The 26,024-nt window shown below is 38.7% G+C and overlaps 1 protein-coding gene across 3 annotated transcripts in view; it reads left to right on the top strand.

Annotated features, from left to right (window-relative positions):
- DISP1 (dispatched RND transporter family member 1) overlaps positions 1–26,024 on the top strand; it is a 91,941-nt gene that overhangs the window by 31,921 nt on the left and 33,996 nt on the right. For 2 of the 3 annotated variants that reach the window (XM_054821946.1, XM_054821944.1), the window contains exon 2: positions 24,498–25,034. In XM_054821946.1, the coding sequence (XP_054677921.1) occupies positions 24,529–25,034 (506 nt within the window). In that variant the 5' untranslated portion in view covers positions 24,498–24,528. Of the gene's footprint in view, positions 1–17,240; positions 17,585–24,497; positions 25,035–26,024 lie in introns of those variants that run through there. The other variant, XM_054821945.1, reaches the window with a different exon arrangement.

Genomic DNA, 26,024 nt, shown 5'->3' on the forward strand with positions numbered 1-26,024 from the left:
TTAGATAATCAGAGGAGATACAGCATTTAAAGTGTTTCACAATTGTCAGTCATTTTTAATTCTGGTACTCAGACTGATCACAGATCCCACTGCAGATGGGATTGGGTTATGTGCCTTTATCCCTCCAGGAAACATATAGGGCAGACTTCTAACTGTTCAGCTATGAGTTTTAAGTGGTAAAGAATTGTTCTTTTTTTTCCTTGTGACTTGTAAAGCAGCTTTTATAAGTATAAAAATTTTAAGAAAAATAATTGTCTACAATTTTCCAGTATGCACTGTTATTTTTAAAGTTCTGTTTTCAAGGGTTTAAAGTTCTAGCACTAGTCTTCAGTGTTTTTCTTTTAGAAAGATAGGAGCTTTGATAAATAGCTAGTGTTTGTTCAGTGGTCTTTTGACAGTTTAAGGTTGTTGACTGGCTTGATCTGAAATTGGTGAAATATAACTGTATTGTAACTTACCAGTTGGGTAAGAATCATTTAGAAGAGGTTTTCTGAAATATGTTCTTGAAGTCGGTCTGTAAAAACAAAATAATTTTAATGATGACTTTGAATATTAGTTTCTCACTAATCTCATGAACAAAATTTCTAATTTCATCTTCCAGCTGTTTCCCTTAGGAGGATAAATAGCTTTGAAAGAATCTTAGCCTAAATTGGAAAACTCGAGACGTGCCTCATCAGTGAGCTTTATGGTGCCTGACACTTCAGTGTTGTGGAAGGTGCAAATGCAGTGCAGGTCACTGCAATGATTAAAAGGTGAAACTGGTTAATGGAGTCTGTGGAACCTGTGTGCCCACAGAAACTTCTTGGTTATATGTTAAAACTGTCCTGCACATCTAAACTTCTTGCAATGATAAATAGTGTTTATGCAGGTAGGTATTCTACCCAGTAAGATTGCCTACAGGACAGATGCAGAGATTTCTCCTTACCTATCTAGACTGCTACTTCTAGAAATTAATCTTCTGAGTTTCTGGTTCTGCTGATTCAGAAGATTTTGTAACTAGGAAAATTTAGGAACAGGAGAGAGAAATATAAAAATAGGAGATGAGAAAGAAGCAAAGGTTAGTGTAAAAGAAAGAGAAATGGTGCTGTACCTGGAGCATAAGGAGAGGCAGTTATTGATAGACTGGCAGAGCTGTGTGAATTAGGTTTGGTAATAACAACCATACATCTGAAGGTTTTCTTCTGGTTTTATGGAAAATATTACTTGTTCATCATTATTTTGCTGCCTTAGACTGAAAAGCAGATTTTGGCAGCCTCTGCTTTCTTTCCTCTTTACTGATTTGCCCATGTAGTGTTCAGAGTTGGATATTAAGGAACTGTAGCTCCCCATTGTACAGAGAACTGGTTTTATTTTAAGTTTCATTATATTCCTCTGGCAATTACTACATATGCTTATACAGATTCTTAAGGAATTCTGGAATATATGAGGATGGTGATCTTATTTAGATTCTTATCCCCCAAGTTTTCAGCAGCCGTAAGGAAGGGAAATCCAACTTTATCAGATGGAATATACACACAATGAAATGTTTGCTTTGATAACAAAAAGATGCTCAGTGCTTAAAAAGATTTTCTGGAAAGATTTCCTTCTAACTAAAATGCATAATTTGACAACTTTACAGTAAAGAATACTGTAATATATTGATGCTCTTATTCACAGCTTCAGCTAAGATGGCATGATCACCTGCTTTAGCAGGTTTTAATTAGCCTTCTGTCTGTTTTCTTGCAACAGGAGGAATAAATGTCCTGGCAACAGATTTCTGTTAAGTAGGAGAATTTAACTCGGTGTGTTCTTACAAAAAGAAGAAAAGGAAAACTGCTTCTTTTTTCTCAGATTACTCCATAGTATCTTCTATGTTTAAATCTCCTTTAGATTTACTGTACCTTAATTTGTTAGACTATGGGTTTGATTTAATAAATAAATAGGATAAGGAGCATTTCTCTTGCAGATCACTTTGCTTAATGCATGTGATGCCAGCAAAGACCAAGCTGGCTTCCCCCTTTGATAGCCGTGGCTAAGCTGAGCCTGCAGAGACTCCAAAGCATTCACTAGCCATAAAACTGGCACTTGCTTTCCTTTTTCATGTTGTTTAATGCTTGCATTTTGTTTCTTTCCTTAGGTTTTTTTGATTAAGCTTTTACTTTTACTGAATCCTTATCTACAATGACAGTTTAATTTTTTGGAAGATAAATTGAAGTGGCGTATGCAGTAAAATAATTTTTCAATGGCTTAGTGCTAAATGTTTCTAGATACAGATGCAATTTAATCACATCTACTCTTTATGAAAAATGTAAATCTGCAGTTCTCTAAGGAATGTTTATTAATACCTTTAATGTTTATCATTGTACATGAGAAGGTATACATAATCTCTCTGTGTTAGACAGACCCTTCAGTTTAAATTTATTAAAGATTACTTTACCCTGTCATGAACAAAGTGTCCCCTAAATCCAGTTCCCGCCCATGAAAGCGTGAGAATTTCTCCCGTACTTGGGGTCTGTGCAAATCATCTGCACTACAAAAGAACCCTGGCTCCTTCCATTTGAGGAATCTGGGAAGGGTAAATATTTAGAAGTGCTGGCATAACAATAGCAGAGGTAGAAGGAAATTAAAGTTTGCAATTCAATGCTGAGACACATTTGGCTTAAACTGTAGGCAGAAAAAAGAAAAGCTTTTTAGTTAATTGATGAAAGGTTATGATTTTCATTTTTGGATTAAGGAATAAGCAGAACTGTTACATGTAGAATAAACTACCCAGTCTCACAGACAAGAAAAGGTAGCCTTTTTAGTTCTTGTTTAGTTTTTTGCTTTTTCTGTCAGACTGGACTAGTTGTTGTTCAGTTACTTTGACAGATTGCAGGAACTAATATTTCACTGAGCAAAGACTAGCACTGCTAAGTGAACAAGTCTTTTTATGGAAGACTACTGCTGGTATGAGAACTTCTTGAATGTAAGACTTAGAAGCTGTAGGTTGAATGAATATATGAAGTAGACTGAAATTAAGACCATGGCATAGAAATTGATTTCACTATAGAAACCCTGGTGTTTAGGTTGCAAAGTATTTTGCTCTATAAAAGATTTTTTTGCAGAATCTTAGAGAATTTTCAGCATCTGTTGTTTGCAACAGCTGTTCGATATTGAACAGAAAGATTCGTCTGTCCTCAGAATAGCAAGAAAAATGTATTCTTTATCTTGATAAATTCAATTCAGGTTGAGTAACTCTTCAGATATTAAATCCAGTTTTCCTGGTGTATTTCACTTATCTTTGGGAGATTTTTGGCACTGTATTCAAATACCTAAACATGTATGTTCTAAAGACTGAAGTCTGTTTCTGCCAAAATTTGCCGTGTGACTTATCATAGAATCATAGACTATCCTGAGTTGGAAGGGACCCATAAGGATCATCGAGTCCAACTCCTGGCTTCACACAGACCAGCCGAATCAGAGCATATGACTGAGAGCGTTATCCAGACACTTCTTGAACTCAGTCAAGCTCGGTGCTGTGACCACTTCCCTGGGGAGCCTGTTCCAGTGCCCGACCACCCTCTCAGTGAAGAACCTTTTCCCGATATCCAACCAAAACCTCCCCCGTCACAGCTTCATGCCGTTCCCTCGGGTTCTATCACTGGTCACCAGAGGGAGGAGATCAGCGCCTGCCCCTTCACTCCCCCTCCTGAGGAAGCTGTAGGCCGTGATGAAGTCTCCCCTCGGTCTCCTCTTCTCTAGGCTGAACAAACCAAGGGACTTCAGCCTCTCCTCATACGTCTTCCCCTCTAGACCCTTCACCATCTTTGTTGCCCTCCTTTGGACACTCTCCAATAGTTTTATGTCCTTTTTGTACTGTGGCGCCCAAAACTGCACGCAGTACTCGAGGTGAGGCCACACCAGCGCAGTGTAGAGTGGAACAATCACTTCCCTAGACCGGCTAGCAATGCCGTGCTTGATGCACCCCAGGACATGGTTGGCCTTCCTGGCAGCCTGGGCACACTGCTGGCTCATGTTCAAATGAGCCTATATAAAGACCATTATAGTAACTTAAGCTGATACTTGGCATGTGTTTATGCAAGACAAGTCCAAGTAATCCTTTAACTTAATTTTGGACAGTGCTATGTTTTTTTCTTTCAGAAAGAGACCATACAGAGTTGGCTGGAGAAAGGGAACTGTACTTTTGCAAAGAATTTTAGTGGTTTGAAATTTGAATTTTTTTAGTCCAATTTAAAAGTTAAAACAAATTTCTGTGTTTCTTTGTAGAAGGAAATAGAGTTTATCTCCAGAGTGTTTATCTCCACAGGTAGGAGACACCCTGCTGGGTAGCCTCATCTGATGCCCTCAGGGCTCTTAGCTGGCTCTCAGCTTGCTCTAAGTTGTATGGGTCATCAGAAAGGCAGGGTTCCAGTTAGTTCTGTTGGAAGGTTGTCAAACTTTACCATCACCATCATGTTTTAATAGTATTTTTTCATTACCCTTCATATAACTTTGATTCTTATTGTTTCCAGATGGTAGATAATTCAGTGCAGCCCCTGACACAGTTTGTTGAATTTCAGATCACCTAGTGTCTTGAAGGCTAGCAGAAGTTGCTCTTCAGATTTAAGTGCCAGCTGCTGCAAGGGGAGCTAGACCCACAGAACTTTGGAACTGTAGAAAAATACATTAGTATTAGTGAAATATAGTATAAGAGTATTTGGAGATAATTGAGACTGTTCCAGGACATCAATGCCTGAGTTGTTTTACAAATTTCTCAGTATTTTGGTTACCTACTTAAATGGATATTTGTTATCTTGAAGTTTTGTTTGTGGGATGACAAAACACTTCAGTGTTTAAGTACCTGACCCCTCTTGGCTGAATATTACTGAGAGTGCTCTGTGAATTCTGCAAAGTGGAACAATTCAAAGAAATTCTTATTTCAGTAAGTTCATTTGTTCAACCTGGGCATCTGAAGAGCTAAACTCAGTGCCAGGAGGCAATTGAACAATGTGATCTTCCTCTAAACCACAATGATAAACTGGCACAACAGAGAAGACATTGTTTGCCTGTTTTGGTCAGAAGCAAGTGTGCCCTGCACAAAAGATGATACTGAATCTCACAGTTGATTAATCAAGTACTTTTCCAGTCTTTTGCATCATTGTCTGTTACTGGAGTATCTCTAGTTATTGCATGAGTTATGTTAGTTGTTAAAACAAAATCCCTTAAAATATTAAGCAGAAAAAATAAATTGCAGAAGGAACTGTATTTTATAGAAACCTGAATTTAGACTGTGAAATCTGCAATCTGTGGTAATTTAGTCTGTCTCTTAATGGCTTTTAGTTAGGATGGTGTCATTACTTCTAGAAGGTCTTCTGACAAAGTATATTAGAACTTAGGAGGGACAAGAGAGATAAAGGCCATAATTGCAATGGGGAGGAGTGGTGAGCTTGGTATTAACAAATGCAACACTCCAGACCCCTTGCAGTCCAAGCATCGAGGTGTACTCATGTGTTGTAGAGCAGAGACTGTGCCCGGTGCTCTTGCTACCGATGCTCCAGTGTCTTAAGTTCCCCTGCGACAGCAATGTAGAAGTGTCTCTGAATGCCTTGTAATGCTCCCATATAACTGCTGGGCAACTGTATGACAACCCCGAGAAAAAGATGTGGATTTTATGCTGAACTCCATCCAAAGGATTTCAAGCTCAGGTTTCTCACCGAGTAGCAGAGACTTACCTACTAAACTGCTTGGCTGTTTACTAGATTGGGATCAAGGGCATCCTTTGTTCAACTAGGAATGCAAAATTTACAGGACCAGAGTGAGGGAGAGCACAAACAAGAGACAGGACTTTGTAATCCAATGAAGAGGTCTCACCTGGGAGGGGGGAAACAGGCAGTACTTTGAGGACTGTATGTGTATTTTACATGGAACAGTACACAGAGTTTATTAGCAGTCTTGGAAGCTTAAACAGAACTAAGCATAGCCTATAAAGTGGTGGATTGAACAATTTCTGTCTAAGGTCCTTTGTAAATAATTGAGCGAAGCTTTAAAATGGCAGTAATAAATACAGAATGAAAGTAAGATTTTGTGTGTGTGGTTTCTTGTTTTGTTCCATGTTCTTGATATTTGCAAAATTGATTCATTTCATAACAGAATTGGTGAAAGCTGCTGTTTAATCCTATTTTAAACCTCTGTTTAATCGCACTTTAAATGTACTGATCTTATTTTAAATGTACTGATCAGGCTATGGTTTGTGTACTTGCCAGAGAAATTATTCTTGATTTGTCTTATAGTTTTAAGAGAAATGAGCATATTGAAAATCAATAGAAATTCTACATCCACATCTGTGGATATAAAATGTTGATGTAATAGTGGTGCATGCCAGCACTTGTGTATGTCTCAGTTTATAACTTTGAAGTGAAGAAAATGCCAATGTATTGTACTTAAGTGCATGACTAAATTAGGGTATTAAAACAGCTTCTTTATTGTGTTTACCTCTAATTTTGATGGTTTAAAAAAACTCACTTGTGAGCTAAATTTACAATGGCAGTTTTAGGTTTCTAGGAAGCTCTACTGACCTCTGTAGAGGTAATTCAGTGAACCTGTCACTAATAATTTCATTCTGCAGCTAATAGTAATGGGTTTAATCCAGAAATTCTGAGCTGGGCCCCCGTTCCCTGAGGGAATTATTTCTTTCCATCTTTAAATGTAAGGGGGTGAGTGTAGTAAGTTTAACAGGACCTGGCTGTTCTTTTATTTTTGAAGTCTATGAGGCTTTTGCTAAGTACTATACAGAATTCAGTAATACACAGCACAATTTTTTTAATTACCTCCATCTGAAGGCACATGTGTTTCACCCATGCTGTTTTAATAGAATACAGCTTTGCTGTCACTCTCATGTGTTTACCTGTGGCCTTTGCAAACTAGCTGGTGATGGCTGGTATCCTTTAGATAACAGTGAACAAGAAGCCTGACCATTTCAATCATGCCCTGACTGATAATTTGAAGAGTATGGATGCTTCTGCTCAGTGTTTACAGTAGCCTCACAAGTAGGGTAGTAATGCTGCACTTGTGAAGAAAGTTATAGAAGATAATGACACTGTTGAACTGTTGACTTCTTTAGCTCTGAAAGAAAAAGTGCAGTCATTCAACAAGAAAGCAAGAAACCTGAGAAAATGCCTTCAATGGCTTTACCAATTGTACCCGACTATGTTTTAGTATTGAATTAGAATGCTAATCACTGAGGAGTTTTCCATCTTGTCCTAATGAAAGAAATCCCTGTATGTAGGGGATTGGAATTTTAATTCGTAAGCATTTCAAACACAGCCTTTTGTTTCTGCTTTGTTATTTTGTGAGAATTCAAACCTAGTTCAGCAATAACTTGTTTTCTATGAAACACACAACCAGAAATTGGCATGCTTATCCCTTCGATTTGCAGTTCTACTTGAGTTATATTCTGTGTACTACATGCTTTTTCTTAAGCAAAATTTTTTAGAAGTTTTTATTTAGAGCAAGTATTGACTCTAAAGCATATTGCTTTTACAGTATGTATTATAATATACACATTATATGCATCCATTCTCCATAAGTAGATCTAAATCAGTGCCACTGAAAGAAGCACATTTCACCGCTCCTACTGGTTATTCTTGACTGTTATGGTTGCTATCCTTATGCCAGCAGACAAGCTTGTGCAGGTATATGATGAGTTGAATTTAGAAAACTTATTGAGATTAAAACTAATCGATGAAGAGAAAGTGTGTGGGTGAAGGTCTTAGTGCATGTCTATGTGATAGACACTTGCCTCTTAAAATTATCACCTAGCTTTGAAATTCCTTGTCCTCTGACCTTGAGCCGAGCATTCCAGGTTCCTTTCTCTCCCTTTTTCCCTGCCTCCTTCCCCTTGAAAGGCGTAGCTTGCTCTCACCCCTGGCTTATAATATGCTAGTAACTAAGGAGCTCAAGGTCACCTGTTTCCACTTGCCGTGCACAAATACTGCTGGTCCTGCTGACATCTCCCACTCAGTTGTACTGGAAAGGTGGGAAGAACACTGGCAGATGTTACAATCTTTTCTAATGCCTAGCAATAACTTTGTATGCATTTGGCTTTGAATACTATGACCAGATCCATGTGATACCTTTTTTTGTTCGTTGTGAGGAAAAAAATGTAGTGGATATGTTGTGCAAGAATGAAGAACAAGTCATCCAAAATTGAGTGGGATGCTTTCTTCAAGGTTAAATTTTTTTTCTTATCTTTTTCTCTAAAGCAAACTCTTTGGGAAAGATTTTTTCTTTGTGCTGGTAAATTTATACATAAATTGGTTTAGAAAGGGTATATGCAAAGGTTAATATCTTCTGACAATATCTTCTGTGGCTGCTTTTTTGCTTTCAATAGCTGATTGGGCCATGAGTTCTTGCTGGGAAGGTCAGTATCTTATGCATGCATTGCTCATGTTAAAATAGTATCTGACTGACTATTAAATACTGTAGACTAAACAAGGCTGTTCTGTTAAATAAGATTTAAAATTGTAAAAAGAATATTCTGGTTTTAATACCTGAATACTGCTATAAAGGTTCAATGGCTTGGTAGTAAACCGATTTCTTAACTTTATTAAAATTAGCAGCGCTCGTGCCCTGGAACAGGTACACAGCCCAATTAAGTGAGCTGAAAGGGTGGGGTGGTGGGGTCCTGCAAAGCGACCAAACTTTTCTCTTAGCCACGGAATGGCTGTGCAGCTGCTGCTGCCGCAGGGCTGCCAGAAGTCTTCAGCAACTGCTGTATGCCTGTCTCCGTGTCTGATATGGTGGTGGTTTACTGGTGCTGACTTTGTACAGCTGTGGTACTGCTGGCATACACCCAGTCACTCTTCTTTGCCAGGATATAAAAAAAGTCTTTCCACAGTTGTACTCTGTAATGACCAAAAGTGACTAGTGTTCTCTCAATTCCCATGCCCTGGTTTCCTGTGCAGATTGGTATCAGTCCTCCTGCTTCAGTGTCCTGGAGTGCTTCATGATCCTCAGTTCCTGGATACGGAAAGAAACTGTACTCTTAAATACACTTCAGCACCTGGTCCTCTTCAGATTCCTTAATTCTTATGCGAAGAGAGTTGATCTGATACTACAATCCATGTAACTAGTGGAGGACCAAATCTTATTCTGGTGAATTTCCTAGAAACAGAGCATGTATAGTACATATAAAATGGGTAGCCTGTAGTAATTGGAAAAAGCAGTATAGTCTAATTGAATTGGCTACATACATCACAGAGACTGTAGAAGTAATGTAATTGAAGTTTGATCTTGAATTTGATCTATAAATAGCTATCCAACTGTACTTATTGAATGTAAATCTCAAGAGGTACCATCAGGTTTGAAAAGTCTTCAAGTACATCATCTTAGCGTCTGGTTAACACTGTACATCTTCAGTGTAAAAATTTGTGTTGTTAAATAGACCTCATACAGAGAAATCATATATCTGGGTTTGTAATACAACTGTAATGCAATTTCTGTATACTCTGTGCTTTTCCAAAGGATTTTTTGATTTGAGAATCGATCAGGAAGGTATACAGTTGCAGTTTTGTACTGACAAGAATATAGCTCAGAACTGTGCGGCTCCAGGGAGCCTGTGTGCACTGCAGAAAACGCCAAATCAGGTTTTTGAGAGGATACACCTCGGTGTCCCTAGGCATAATGTAAAGGGAATAGAGATAGCATTAAAAAAAAAACATGTAGGGGAATGTTACATAGATGTCTCATAGTTTAGGCTTGTCTCAAGGTTTTTGACTTAAAGTAGCAGGTAAACCAGACGCATGTCAAACTTTAGTGAGCAGCTTTGGAAATTATGTGACTTGTGTAGGATAGGCAGTAACTGTAGTTGAGTCTAAACAGGGTGAAATCAGAGGGTCCCAGAGAAATCTGGCATCTCCTTCTAAAGCTATGGGAGGCTGGTGCTCTGAAGGGTCTGGTTCTTGATTTATCTGAATGTATGAGAAATTCCCAGGCTCACATCTGTTTGCTAAGAGACAGCTAGAAAAGATAGACTTCCCATTGCAGGAGCTGTGTTTGGGTAACCCTCTGGCAGGCAAGCAGCCTAGTGAGCAAACATTGAGTTTGTGCTCAAATAGCATTTTCTCTTGCCTTGTCTGTCAGGTCTTCGTTAGCGTGTCAGTAAAGCTTACAGCAAATAAAAGCTCCTCTATGGACTCTAGCAATGCTTGTTTACTCATAACACTTAGATCTTTTTTTTTCCTGAAGAAAAAAAGATCAACTTCAGCGCTTATTTCATTTTGCTAATGAGGAAAGGTGAAGATATGATGTGGGTTGTGCACAAAACAGGAGGGGGAGCTTTTCATGCATTATTTGAAGGTTTAGGCAATTAATTTTGAAAAGCCTTTAGAAAAATGAATAATTAAGAAGGTGGTAGGGGGGTTCTGTCCTGTTATTTCTATTAAGCCAAGGGAACAGCATGCTAGGTTGAAGGTTGAACTTGCAATAGGCAGAAATGTTTTGGAACTAGTTGTAACCTAATTTGCTGTTAAACAAATAGCAAGAACCTTCTACTTTAGCAGTGAAAGTGAATGAAAAGAACAAAATGAATAGTTTTCTGATATCTGCAACATAAATCTTTATTTTGCATGTAAGTTTATATTGCACACATATGGCAGTACTTATGCAGTTGCAAGAAATATTGATGTTAGGTTTTAGTGGTTCCTATCTTAAAAATAATTAATACCTTAGTGTTTTGAAAGAATCCCTTATATTTCAAGACTTTGCTGTTTGAACTAAGAACATTAATCTGAAAAAGTGATTTTTGCTTTGCTTCTCTAGCTGAAATAGAAATAGTGGTAGTTGTGTTTTCTGGATTGTTGCTGTATGAATTCCTCCAAAAGATGGGAGAAATGCAGGTTTTTGTTATTCGATTATAGACAAGTTAATCTAGTAATTAACAACACTGGTAAAGTGCATTTCTCCTGTCATTTGGAAAAAAAAAATCTACTGCAGTAGTCATTTTTGCTGTAACATCAGGATGGTGGTTGTAATTTAAATACTGGTGTTGTACAGGTGATGGAATTACTGCTTTTTATGTCACTTGTTTATTTTACATTCAGATAAAGCATTCTGTTAGTTTTTCCCTTTGGTCAGTCTGGACTGTTTTACAAGTGACATTATACATGTGTGCCCTTACATAAGATACACTTAAGTGTAGTTAGTTCGTAGTGGAAAAGGTACACCTGTGAGAAAGGAATGTGAATGAGAAAATGTAACTGTGTGTAAACATGTTTATGCAGCTGCATTTTAATGTAACTTACTGGAGTGTTCTGTGTAGAGAATAAAACTGTTGCAACTGAAGACAAGCTATTAAAAATTCCTTCAAAATACTGAGAGTTGTAGATAAATCAAAAGTATAGATCTTCAATTCTGCTTCCAGATTTATTTGTACTTTAAACAAGATTTCATATTAGTAACTGAAAACTGTTTGAGTGCTAATAACAACCTTACAAACTTTCCATATTAAAGTGTTTTTGCAGAGTATTAAATCTGAGGGGTGGAGTGGTGTTGGGTTTTTCATGCTTAATACACAACTTTGGTTTTTATTTTACTAATGTAAATAACTGCTTCAAAGGTGAGAAATTTTTTAAACTTAGTAGCTTTTCAAGATTTTTGTGTGATGTGGGACTTCAGTTGCTATGGAGCCTCAGATATGCATTTCAATTCACACTACATGTGATTTGGAAACATGCAAAATAAAAGATTTATCTCTATTAGATCTCCACTGAAAAATTATTAAATTAATGTTAGTATTTCTATTCTGTAAGTAGATAAGACAGTCCTACATTTCATAAAACTCAACCTTCACATGACCTGGTTTAAAACCTCAGGATCTCAATGAAAAAAGTTAGAGAAATACTGCTAGAGTGTCTTGTTTCAGTTGGAGGAAAAAGGAGGACTGGAAAATGTCACTATCGTACTTTGAGAGTTTTTTAAAAAATCAATAAAGGAAATACTTTAGAATCCTGCTCTATTTGTTTGCATTATCATAGTGAACTGACTCTTTAATTACACTAGGGACTGAGAGCACATTGTTCTAGGCGCCTTGTGGACAATGAAAGACCCTCTTTGCCCCCGGAAATTTATTTCTGTGCTTTGACTTCCAGTGTTATTTAAGATGTGACCTTAAATTTCCAGCTTCCAGAATATTAAAAGAATGTGTTGGTATCTGTTTTATTGACTGTAGTGTTTAGAGCTTAAATTTCCCAATTACAAGCCAGAAGTCTTTTGTTTATCCAAAAAGACAAATAGAGCATGATCAGCAATCATGTCTAACGTTTCCCTTATTGCTAGTGCTGGAGAAGACTGCTTTGCAAAGCTTAAAGATTTTTCAACCTCTATACTCAATTCTCAGCCTTTCTTGAGGTTATCAATTATGAAAGATTTTGTGATGAAGTCTGGGTGAGCGGAAACTGGAGAAGGACAGCCAATTTACTTCACCTCATCTATTGATCAGTGTTTCATTCTCATGGAGCTAGCAGACTGAAAATGGAAGGCTCAGTACTTAAGGCTTCAGCCATAGGTATATGATGCTATTGTCTCAGTTTTGCTTATATTATGACATATATTTATATGAAGGTTTGTCTCATCCACTCCCTGGGGGGGGGGAAAGAGTATATAGAAGAATGCCACTGTAAGAGGATGTGAATTTTTACATTTAATACCTCTTACTTCATTTGCTTCCTTTTCTTCACCCTGTGTCTCAAAGAAATAAACCCACAGATCTAAGTACAGGGTTGGGTTTTTTATTGCTGGGTGCTTTTGTTTATCTTTTACAATATTCTCTTCCGTCTCTGGGTGGGTAACACAGGTTGTGAATTAACTCCACTGTCTCTTCAGAGGCTCCTAAATGCCAGTTTTGAGAGTTTCCACGTCAGGGGTAATGCCTCATGAACAGGGCCGTTCTGTTTTCAGGCTCAGTTTAGGTCCAGGAGCCGATGACTCACGTTTGTGGCTGCAGTCTCAGATAAGTCAGTTTGTGCCTTTGCCTCGTATTTCTGGACCCAAGAGCACTTGGGAGCACCATGTAGGCAGTCGGATATCTCTGCAAAATTGTCAGGTGTGACACAATCAGTGACAGTCTAGACCTAGTAATCTCTGATGGATCAAGCTAAGTCAGTCCAATTAACTGTCTCAATACTGAGCTCCTGGCATTTCCCATGTACTCGTAGAATCTGGAAGATCCCAATATGTGCCCTATGGGCCTCTGAATAATTAAAATAGCTGCCACTATTTCTGTATTACCTCAAGTGTTGCAGGAAAATATACTTCAGTATGAACGTAGTCAATAAATGGTTAGTCCCTACCACATTTCTCCCACTGCATTGTTTGTTTGTTTTAAATGGCATTTGGTAAATTGCCTACTGCAAATACTCTGCTGTAACATCTAAGATGCAATGGAGAATATTGTGTCCAAGAAAAGAAACACCAGTCAGGAAATTCTGTAGGTGGATAGGAATTGTAATAAAAATTCAATGTAGCTATAATAAAATACTTGCAGAGTACATATGCCATGTATGGACTCATTCTGTCATTTTTTAACCTTTAATTAGCTCTTTACTTCTATTCCATATTCCCTTATTCTTCCCAGTTCATTAGCAATTCAACAGAATTTCTACAGCCCCTCTGGTGTCCTCTGTCTGGCCTTCAAGGATTTCAAAAGCCTCTGTGGTTTTTCCCTGAGCATTTGCATAGTCCTGCAGCATCAATTTGTCCCCAGAGCACCCGGAAGGGCCACCAGCTCTCCTATTAACAACCAGCACTGTCAAAGTCCTTCAGCTTCTTCTGAATATCTCTTTTTTTTTTTTTTTTTTTTTTTTTTTAAAGAAAGTGCTATGACAAGAAGAATCTGTGATTAACATCGTATTAAGCTCAGAGAGGCATGTGAGGCATCCAACCAAGAAAAGGTACAGAGAATAGCTGCAGCTAGTGTTGGAAGGGTGGTAGCTTGGTAGCAGCTCTTGATCATGGGCAGACAAAGCTACCAGAAGCAGCTGGTGCTTGATGGCGTTGCCTGGGGTCTTCTGTTTAGGAAAGGCTATGAAAGTATCATGGACAAGAATTGCAGCTCTTTAGATCTTATTTGAAGAGAGAGAACAGTCAAACTTCATATATTACAACACTGTATGTCAGCTGTACTTTATAAATACAAATATAAGCTTCAATTTTTTTAGACTTTTCTTATACAAATTGTAATTAATTTGAATCTCTAATATGGTTATCATCATAACAGTAATTGGTTTTTTCCTAAGGATTGTATATAGAATTCTGGGAACTGTTAGTATTTTTATTACTACTTGATTTTTATTAGTTCAGCATACTATGAAAAATGTTATTTTAAAATCTCAGTTAAAAAAGCCACTTATAACTTATAAGAGATGGTTTGCCTGTTTTTCTAAGTTTAAAGGATGTTTCTTTGATCAGAACATGCAAAGTACTTTTGTTTGCCCAGAGTAACATGTCTCCCTTCAAGGGCTTGAAGTTCAAATCACAAATTTTCAGGTAATCCATGAAATCTAAAAATTATAATTGATCTTCAAGATGGTATAGTAGTCAAATTTTATTCTGCGTTCTCTTTAATGCATAGCGATGCTTTGAGAGTTCATTTTATTTATGATAGAAATTCTGTCACTTATAAAAAGGTATCAATAGATCCATAGGTAGATGGAACTTCCTGGTGGATCAAAGATCCTATTGACTTAAACCAAGGCTGAGTAAGTAGTGCAGTTGTCCTGCAGATTCTCTGCATATATGCATTTCCAGGTGGTGGCTGGAGCAGTGTTACTCATTTATCTTCTCAAGGTCTCCACAGACCAAATTTGACATCCCTGATCTGCTTTGAATCGGTCTAAATTCTTGCATCTTCTTCCACCTTCCTGTACCTGCACTCCATATACTGCAGAGCTCAGTTGTATTTCCCAGTCACTTACAAATGAAGTCAGCATGTGTCTGATATTGCTGGAGATGAACAATGGAATAAGTAGCAACATTAAAAGTTGAATGTAGTGTGGAAGGGGATGTTAAAGGGTGTATGATGGAGGTGTCAAAACCAGGAGTGTCCCGGGGGCACATTGGACAATTAAGGCTCTGTGGGAATAGAGCGTAGCATGGGGGAAAGGTTTCTCAGCCCTCAGTACTGAGTTTGCTTTTCAGATACTGTTAAGGCAGTAATTGACTACAAGTCTGTAATTCAAATATATGATACAGTATTTAAATCCAATTTGCACAAGAATGATTTTATTAAGCATAACCTATGAACATATATATTCATTTTACTATCGTCCCTGGGAACAAAGTATCTGCACTAAGTTGATGTGCTAAGATATAGTAACACTATTTTGTGCAGTACATATAATCTAAGAGCTTTAATAGATTGTAATCCTTTAGGTTTTTTATAGTACTTTTCCTCCTAGTTATCAAAGCAGTGAGCAAATATGTGCCTTTTGTCATTTCTTTGAGATGATTAGCAAATACGAGTGATACAGTATCTGCAGTGACCTGGTACAGTCATATTTACATATTTAAGAAATACTTTTATTAATTTTTTTCTTCAAAAATAGAGTTTTGTGGATCTGGAAAAGTAGCTTTGAGATCATTCTTGTGACACTTCTGAGCATATATTACATGTTTCAGATATTCAGAAAGTGAATATCATATTGTAGTTCTACTTCCATTTTTTAATTATATTTTAGTTATTTGCTTTGTAGTATTGCTGTTTTGTTCAATACTGAATAAAATATCTGTATCTGAGTTTCTTGTATGAAAACTGTCCTGGATCATTAGCACTGAATAACTCTACATTGGATGGAAAGCAAGTTTTCTGTTAGAGAATCCATTGATCTTAGGGGAAAAAAAATTATGTTCTAGATGGGATGCTGATGGTGTGTGGGATGTGGAGACAGACCTGCTGATGCCAGTGAAATTTTCCAGTTGAAACAAAGTGAAAAAGGCAAGAAACACTGGTTTAAAAAAAGAAGTTTCCCCTCAGAAGTGGGGAAGCAGCACAGTCTTTCACCACCTGTTAAAGACCAGATCCAATGAGCAGGAGGAGCTGCCTTGCATAAAAGCTTGGACCAGAATTAGGATGCATAATTCTAAGGTCACAGTGAAGGAAACTGAGCCCCAGTGTTTCCTTTGGTATGATTTTTTTGCTTTACAAAAAGTAGATTCTTGTAGATGAGAAGTTCCTTTTGCTACAACCAGCTCCACTTGACCCTGAAATCAGAGCTCTTGTATTTCAGTTGAGGGGAGGAAGAGCTCTTCTAAAAATCTGGTCCCAGGTAGATTGTGACCTGCTTTGGGGCAAGGGACTGGCTTATAAAATCTGCCCCAGGAGGACACCAGTTCTGAGATTTGCATCTGAGATACCCAGAGCTGAGGGAAAACTAGGAGTCGCCTCCCAAAAGGTGAGGCTTGTGAGCATGTGAGGTTTGGTAGTTTGGAAGACCAGGTTGAGACCAGCTTGTGGCATTTCCCATAGTAGTATTTTAAAAAGTTCTTTGTAACAGAGCTGTGCAAGTTGAGTATAGTGTTGCTCACCTTAATACTGAGCTCTTTCTAAACATGACCCTGCTGTTTTATTCTTGAGGTCCTAGAGCTGAGGGTTTGAATATCCCCAGAATTTGGCAATCTCTCTGTTTTTCATTTTCACTTCTAAGTGACCAGCTACCTTCTCTGCTCCTGGAGTTTTCAGCTTTTTTGCATTAATAGTCTGTAATAATTCAGATTGTATTTATAAAGTCTTAAAAAACCTAAAAAGTCTGAGGACTATGTGGAGATACTTGCTTTTGGACTACCAGGTCCTCAAATGCCCAGGTGTGAAGGAAGCTCAAGAAAAGGCATTTAAGGTACAAATATCTTAAAATCTGGTGGGGGGAAAAGCCCTGTTTTTCCAAGTAATTTTTTGGTGTTGGAAGTGTCAGAGATTTGTAGCCACTCAGAGATATTTTGTAAGAAATGCCTGCCAACCAAATGATGAAGTAAGAGTAAGACAAGGCACACTGCCAGGAACTAATGAGAGACTGAAGTGAGTTGGAAAAACATATATCAAATAATGTTTGGTCTCTATTTTCGGTGTCCTGCCTTCCTCAGCTCTTTCCATTTCAAACATGCTGATGTCAAGGTGATGCCACTTGTACTTCCCACGTAAGCACGCGTGTTGGAGCTAGACCAGGAGCAAGGCGCCCCGCGGTTGCAGGTCCCGCAGCTTCAGCGGGCGCAGGCAGATGAAGCTGCAGAGCGCGGCTCTAAATCTCCAGATCAGCCCTAACTAAACCAGATCAAAGGGGGCTGGAACCAAGGGCGGGGGAGCGGCCCCGGGGTTCCCCGTAGCAGCAGGGAGGAGCCGGCGGGTCGCTGCCAGCTCCCTGACCTGCCGCGGGGAGGGGCGGCCCCGGGCCCGTCTCCCCGCAGCGGCGCGGCTCGGCTCGGCTCGGCGCTCCCCGCTCGGGGCCATTGTTGGGGCGAGCGGCGAAGCGGGTCCGGCTCCCGGGTGGCTGCGGGGAGAGCGGGTCTGTAGGTGAGGGGATACCTGGATCAAGAGAGGGCTGCTTTCTCCTCCTTGCTAATCTTCTCCGGCTCGGGTCCGGTAAGTGTTAAGAAGCGTGTTATGTTGGATTGCTTCAACTCTGGTCGTGCGTACCCTTAGTTTACAGCTGAGACAACTCAGGCTTTCAGAAAGCGTGAGGATGTAAGTTTAACTAAGACTATTGTGTACCTTCAGTTTTACTTTCTAATGCAAGTAGACTCCTGGGCTTGTAAAAGACTACAGCTGGGTAGAAACACCGGAGAGCTTAGAACAGGATCCTGCTAGCGCTGAAGAGCCTGGTGAGAAAGCAAAGCAATCCCCCAGACCCGAGGTGCAGCTATTTCAACAGACGCACTTTTATAAAAGTGGTACACGGAGTTTATCGTTTGGTCTTCAGAGCGCAGCTCAGCAAATGGGGGACTTGAAACCAACATACACTTGGGAAATGAAGCGGGGGCGGGGGGGGGGGGGGGGGGAAGAGAAATTAGTCCTCACTTGTTTAGCATTGGAAGAAAATGATTGTTGGACTGTTAGTGTAAAACTGCTTTGCTACATCTTCTGTAGCTAAATGTGAAGAATACTCTGTCTTTCTCAAATAGGTGTGACTGCTGGTGTGTACCTGCTTGGTGTGCCCTGGCATTCTCACAGAATGTTTTGCTTGTTTAATATACAGTAGTTGTAAAAATTATGTTAGTGCTACTATTAAAATATGAAGGGAAGAAATGCTATTATTAGTAACGGATCTTTTAAAGATGTTCAAACATAAACATAGCTTTTAAATTTGGACAGAAAACAAAAAATCTGCTTCTAAACAGATGGCTGAGAGGTTTCTTAACCTCTTACGTAACACTATTATAGTCAGGATGATGGTACGCATAGCTGGAGCTGTATCCTAAAGACTGTTGCTTTTGTGTCCCTTTACAACTGTAATAATTTACATGGTAATCCCACAGCATGATGAACTAAAAACCTGTGGAACTTTCACTGCAAGCAAGTCCTTTTGCATCCAGAAGTAGATGTATTTTGGGTGTGTGTAAGCAGGATTAGAGCTTGGATCAGAATATTTGCAATTACAAAAACTTAAATGTCTTTCATATTGTAATGGAAAGTCAGTAAGTTGTGTAAATAAGACTTAGTGCGATGATGGTGTTGCAGTTGTAAGCAATGTTTGGATTTTCTTTTTAACAGCTCTCCATGCTCTTAAACCTGCTTTCCAGAACTATGCACAGTTTTTCTTGAAGTAGTGTGTTTTGTTCCAGCCATTTCTGTTTGTAGCTCTATCTCTTTCCAAAACTCAGAGTATTTGAAGCTTTTTCGGATTTTCTTAATACTTTTTTCCCCCCATTTCCCCTACATATGTATGATTGATTATTTTTTTAATAAAATTTTGTAGTAATACAAAACTTGTGCAAGAGGATTTTCAGAGCTCCTTGTTGTTGTTTCTATCTGTAGCTTAATTGTATCTACTGTGAATTCTGACTTTAAAAAGACTTTGTAGTTAAAAGTACAGCAATTGATTTCTTTAGTCAAAGCCCTGCAAGTGATTTCTGTAAATGATCTACTGTTGTTTTACTGTTTATGCCAGGAGAAGTAACTTTAGCTTAAAAGCAAAATCTATTTCTGAAGTTCTGGAGAATACTCTTTTCCCCTACACTTCACAGGCTTTCCCAGCTCCTTCACCCCACAGCTGTTGCTGGTGGGTCAGTTTGTGTGCCAACATGGCAACGCTGGTTCGCTAGTGCCCATCTCTAGCATGAGCTGCGGTCCTGGCACCGTGACATCTGGAAACTCCCCGTCACAGGAGTCACAATTCCCAGGCCAGCCTGCGACGCAGGAAATGAACTCATGGTGTCTCGGGTTCAGGACGGGACAGCTTCTCAACCTCTCGGCTGCTGAGGGATGGAAGAGCTAGCTGGCTTTTGAAATGCTTAGTACAAAATGGAAGAAGGGAAATTTCCCTTCTGCAAACCTCTTCTGCTTTGTAATTGTCTTCTAACTGCTACTGTATGGTAAAAGTACTTAGATTGCTGAAAATCGGCTCGTTAAGAGGGTGACATTAGTTGAGAAAATGGGTATCTGTAGACTGCAGAAAATAAGCTGGCAGTAATGGTATGTCTTAAAAATAGGAGCTACGTTGTAGCAATCCTCAAAGTGAAGCAGTTGCATTAATAAGTATACTGGGTAAACTGATAAAATAAGAATTAGAGAATCTTCTTGAAAATGAAATATATATATATTTAAAATCTACTTTAAATACCTGAAAAATAAGTGGAAAGGACAGGGAAGGCTTTTTCTAGTAAGCGTCTATATTTTGTCTAGTGAAAGCTTTTCAGGGAAGACCTGGTGGTTAACAGCTGAAATGGAAAAGTAAGAATCAGGGTGCTGAGAGAAACCAAGCACCACATATGAACACATAGGAGTAAGAGCTAGAGAATTTGAAAAATGTCTAGCTGAGAGCCAAAATGGAGATCAACAACCATAAAACATTAAAAAGCTGTTTGACTTGCTAAAGACCATTGCAATGATAGATAACTAGACGTCTCCCATAAAACCCAGTATCAAACACCAGGCACCACCTGTTAGTCCTGTGAGCACTGAGAAAAAGCAAAGATGCAAAGAATTTTGGTGATGTGTGAAGGAGGAGAAAACACTCCTTAAGAGTGGCTGTGCACTGGCTGGCACAGCAAACCAAGTCTGGAGAGGATTTAACTGAGTTTATAGATTGAGACTGCATAACCCATTTGCCACATTAAAAAAAACTTAAGTGTCTTAAGGGACTATAAGTCCATTATAATATTTCACGTGGAAGGAGACTTAATAGGTAGCACTGGGATTGTTAAACATTGCTTATTTCAAGAAAGCACTACTTTTAAATCCAACTGTTTTAGATGAACTTTTGACAGGAAAAGACATTTTTGTTACTTCAGACATCACGTTCATCTCGGAACCGTGATGCTTTGTAGCTGACAGGTCTGCAAGGTCCAGAATACCTGGACTGGTTCAGCTGGCTGATGGTGTGATGCTGACTGCAGCTGAAAGGCTTTAGATAACTTTTAAATGAAATTTGAGTTTTGTTCAACTGTAAGTGAAAAATGTAAAGTCTTACAACCAGCTGAGTTTTAGTGCAAGGTACAGACTTTTAGGATTTTTTTTATTATAGGGTTGAAACAACCTTCAACATGTAGCTGTTTTCTGTCGTCTTCTAAAGATCTATAAATTATCTATACTAATATACTAGGTTATACTAAATTTCCACTACATCATTCCCTCTTGAATTTGCACTTCTATCATTCTCAATTGCAGGCATTATGAGTCCAGATGGGATTTGTTGAACCAATGTTTTTTTAAGTCTTTTTTAAAAAAAAAAAAACAACTTTAAAGCAAAGAAAAAAATCTTTCAGTTGCAGCCAAAGGAACAGGTGAACTTAATCCAAGTCTAAAAAGAACATGCTAGTTAAGGAACACCAAATCCTACATAGTTTTAGTGTGGTACAGCATTACTTTATTTCCTGAAGGGCTTGCAATGCAGATGGCAGATGTCTGCTGGAGTAAGCTGTGTTCATTGTTAGCTCCACAAATAATAGAGGGATTACTCCATAAAACTGTCACTAAGTACCATTGCTTCTACAGACCGTGGTACTTTCCAGATATGACATTCTTCCAAGCTGTTATTTTGAACTGCATGGCTAAAGTGCTTTCTTAGCAGTTACTGTAATCAAGCATGCAGTAGTTAAAGATAATTCTAGTTTTCTTTTCCCAGCAATTCAACTGGCATAATTTCTAAATAGATGTTAGTTTAAAATACCACGTGTCCAGTGAGAGAGGTGGATATCTGTGTGATGTATTAAACATGTAGGTTAACACTTTTTCTAATTGTATTTAATCTTCTGTTAAGTAGGGCTATTTTAAAACCTGTATTATTTACAACCTCATTATTCAGAATACCTGTCCACTACTTCAAAGCCTTCAGATGTAATTTGGAACAAGTCTGAAAAAACCCACTCTCTTGGATAATACTAAATCCTAAAGCGTTCTGAGGAATGCAGCAAAAATAAACTTTCTAGCTTTGAAAGAATTCAGAAATCCTAAAGACTGCATTTTGAAAAATTCTTGGGTTAGACATTTTTTTCATGAAGAACAGGTTCTTTGGTTTCCCAGGCCCATGTGTTATTAAAATCTCACTGTGCTTTTCCTTGTTGCATTTAACTTGACTGTTTGCACATCCTCTAAAGGAGAGATTCTCAGTAAACCATTAGGCCGTTAAATTTCAGATTAAGTTCCCAATCACTGCAGTTGTGGTAGGGGAGACCAAATACTGAGAGATACCAAATATATTCCTAGAATATATTCTTGCAATAGCTGCAGGTGAAGTTTTTCTGTCAGTGGAGTTGTGGTTGCTTGTATAGTGTGACACAAATGAAGTACCATAGTATATATAATTTTTAATACCCTCAAACACGAGTGAAACAAAACTCAGATAACATTAGACTTGTCAAGTGACATCAACCATCTTATATTTGTCTAAAAAAAGAAAACCTAACAAACCAATTCATATTTTGATTTGAGAATTGATTCGAGTCCCAGTTCTTCTTAGCTGTGACTGAATAAAATACTTAATCAGGTGGCTACCTGCTGGGCTGTCTGCAACAAAAGTTATAATTCCCGTGTTGGTGCTCACAAGAAGCACGGATGCACTGAAGGTCCCAAGCGTGTGTGTGTCTGCTGGGATTGTGAGTTAGCTTGCATCTCTGCCTGGCACAAGCGTGCCTTGTGCATAAATGCTTGGTTTCCTTTATTAAAAAGTGATTTGAAATGGCTACTAAAAATTATGTCATGTTATGTCAATTGTTGCATGCTGCAGATGTCCTGGCGTGTCTGTCGTCTTGAAGGGCTAGGTATTTGCAGTATATCCATACCTTATTTTCAGTTATAATGGTAATCTGTGGAACTGTAATTTTGATCAGTGGACAGCAGTCTCAAGCAATGATATAGATGTGTCTAACTTAGACTGCATGGTGATGTTACATTTCTATGTCTATCTCTTATGTGAGTGAATGTGAAAATAAGAAGCCAGAAATTCCTAAAATGCTGCCAGACAACTCCAGGAGAGCTTTCTGTGCCTTGATGTCCAGCTTTTGCTCTGTCCACTTCAGCAGGCTTTGAAGCCACCTATAGTGCGAGAGAAAACCAGACTGTTCAAACCCAGCGGTATTTCACATAACTAATGTGTCTCTTCAGACTAAGAAGAAGTTTAGCCAGCCACTTGAATTTACTCTGCGTGCTCAGCAGAGTCCTCCATGGGCTTGACTTGCCTGGGCCAGGGGAGGGAGTACCCGGCAGGAATGTGTGGAATTGGAGGCTGGAAAAAATATGCTCGTTGAGCAGCATGTTCTCCTGTTCTGAGCAGTTATCTAAATGAAAGTGACTTCCCAGGGCATCCGGCTCTGCACATGATCTAGAACAAACAGCAGAGGATTAATTTTTGTTTCAGAAGTGAAGGATTTAGCTATGTCTAGGGGAGACATGCGGGGGGGCTGCCAGGGGTAGCATTCCACTCTGCAAAGCACTTTCTGCTCAGAATTAGCATTCAGGCAATTAAATAGCTCAGCTGGCTGGGCAGGCTCAGCTCTCTGAGCACTCAGCAAAGGTATTGGGGAAGAAAACGAGTTAGAAACTTCCTCACTTATCTGTCTTAATCTGTGTGTTGTGTCTTTCTGCAAAGTTCAGTGTCTGTAATACAAGCCTTGCAATTTGGATTTGGAATGTTGTTGATTAAATTCAGTATTAAAAAGGTAAATTAGCCAAAGCAGTTGTAATTAACCTATTCTGTTTTTTAAGCAAGTGTTGAATTATTCTTCTAAATAGTACATAATTAGTGTTCTTTCTTCCTCTTACTCCTTTCTCCTCCTCCCCCCCCACCCGCCATGTAACTTGGGAAACAAATTCTTACATAAGTGTGATGTTTGACCTTCCCTGTCGTTTATCAAAATAATAATCTCCAACTTATTTAAAATCTTATTAAAACATGACTATAGCTAGTACAGGGGGAAATTGGCTGCTGCGAGCACCTCAGACAAGTTTTGATTTTTGAGCCAAGCTCTTCAGTCACCTTTGCAGTCTTAATAGTTTTCACTTAATTACATTTTTCTTGAAAAAAGACAAGACTTTAGAAGAAAATGTTTAATATCCCACATTTACAGCACAGTGGATTTCTTAACTGCCTTTGGAATACATGTCACTTGGAAGCATGAACTTCTCAACCAGCAGTAATTGAATCTTGGGATTATTTCTTGTAAGCTTGGGAAAAAACATGTGGTTGTATTCTATCTTTTTAGTATCCATAACAGTTCATTTTGAGCTTCTGCTAAAGACCTAGTCTACCATCCAGAAATTTTGACAGGTGTCTGCTGAAGTGGCTTGCTTTAAGTAAATAAGCCATTTTAAAATAATTTCTTCAAAAATACAAATATGCATCATTTTCAATAGAAATTGGAGATAGGAAAGGCAGTTACTGAAACCAGCACATTAATTATTATTAAACAATCTCTACTGTGTGGTCCTGTCTCCTGCTGGCTTTCAAAGCACGCAGGCAAATTGCAGTGCAAGGTGTGGATGGTTACACAGTTTATACCAAAATCTGTTTTCGTAAATAGTCTTGTGCAAAATGATCTTGTTCCTGTGCATCTCAACCATTACTTGTTAGCTGTTACCTAGAGATGGTCAAATGCCTATTAATTCAACTTATATTTTCGTTTAATCACTGAGCATTTACATAACTACACTCAACTTTTTGTTGAACAAATGGAAGTCCTTCAAAACATTCCTGGCAGTGTGTGTGTGTGACTCCTTTCTATTTCCTCGTGTTGTGAAAGATGAAGATGAGAGAGGAGCTTTCCTCATTTTAATCTAAAGTTATTTCTGAGCATCTGAAAACACCACGGGTCTGTAAACTTCACTTTATTTGTTTCTTTAGGAACATCACGTGTCCATCAAGAACTTGGAGCATGGCTATGAGCAACGTCAGTGACTCTGTGGTTCTGAGCAATGGCAGCATCTTGTCAAATGCAACTGGCCCAGGTATCATTGCAGCTAATGACGGAGATGTTGCAATCCAACAACTCCCATCCAAGGAAACACCAAGAACAAAAGCAAGTCCAAATGGCTGCCTGCAACTTAATGGTACAATCAAACCATCCTTGCTGCCTTTAGACAACCAAAGAACTCAGCAGATGATGTTGCAATGCTGCCACCCTTGTCCATACCATCATTCTTTAAGTAGCCATAATAACAAGCAAGAATGTCATTCAGTGGTTGGCAGCTCAGCACCGTCTCCTGTGACTTCATGCTGCATTCAGCCACACACTGAGTATTCAGCATCTATTTGCCAAAAACACACCCCCGTATATCAGCCTGCCTGCTGTCTTCAGCCCTCCCCGTCCTTCTGCCTTCACCATCAGTGGCCTGACCATTTTCAGCATCAGCCTGTGCAGCAACATATAGCCAGGATAAGGTAAGCAGGTTGCATTCGTTGTTAGTTCTCAGTATGGGTAACCTTTTGTATAATTATTTCATTTTCTTACAAAAGCAGAAAATCAAAAAGGAGGATGAACCAAATTTCTTTCCCAGTGTTTTTACAAGTTAATCTTTGATGCATTACCAATTTAGTTTTTTTCAGAAGAAACCAAGTCAGGAAACTAGTTTTGCTGTGCTACGTGAAGATTCCTGAAGTGAGTTAGGTCTTTCGGGGCGGGGGGGGGGGGAAAGGCAGTTTTCTTCTTGGGGATTGTTTGGAAGCTTATTAATTCTTTTACCAGACAAGGTGTACACCTACATTGTGTGAAGCAAACCAATGCGGAGATAGCTAAGACAGCACTGAAAGAACTGGTATGTCTGTATAGTCTACTCAAAACTGATATTTCCTCAAAAAGATGCACTGAAAAATACTTTCAGGAATTCTCTTCATAAATGTACTGGCTGTTTTTTCTTTGTCAGACCAGCTGGTTCAGTGAGTTGCCCTCACATCTTTCAGTGTATGCATCTGCTAAATTTCAAAGTTGTGCTCGGATTGAGAAATTTTGTTCTAGCTTTTAATCCTTTCTGTCTTCATGTCATACAGATTTGCCTCTTTATATCGGTTAGATTTGGAGTTTTGGTGACAGTAGTCCCAGCTACAAGGAGCAACAATCACAAGGAAAATTTTCTACAGTCCTGGGTAAAATCAGTTAGTCCAAGAGGCAATTTCTAAAAATCAAATTCCCCGTTGTACTAAGACACTTTGCTTTTATGCAAGATTATTTTTTTCTGAGTTGCAGCTGAGCCAAACTGGATGATTTTTCACTGGGGTAATAAAAGTTACCCTTCTCCTGTCATCCAACATCTGTGTCCTTGCTCTAAAACGTGGAGCTACAAGTATTTCTCAGGCAGTTATAATGATTTTGTCTTGATGAAATATATGACAAACTAATTTTAAACTTCTGAGAATATCAGACTGGGACAAATA

This window comes from Grus americana, chromosome 3, assembly GCF_028858705.1.
Source record: "Grus americana isolate bGruAme1 chromosome 3, bGruAme1.mat, whole genome shotgun sequence".
In the NCBI taxonomy this organism is placed as follows: domain Eukaryota; kingdom Metazoa; phylum Chordata; class Aves; order Gruiformes; family Gruidae; genus Grus; species Grus americana.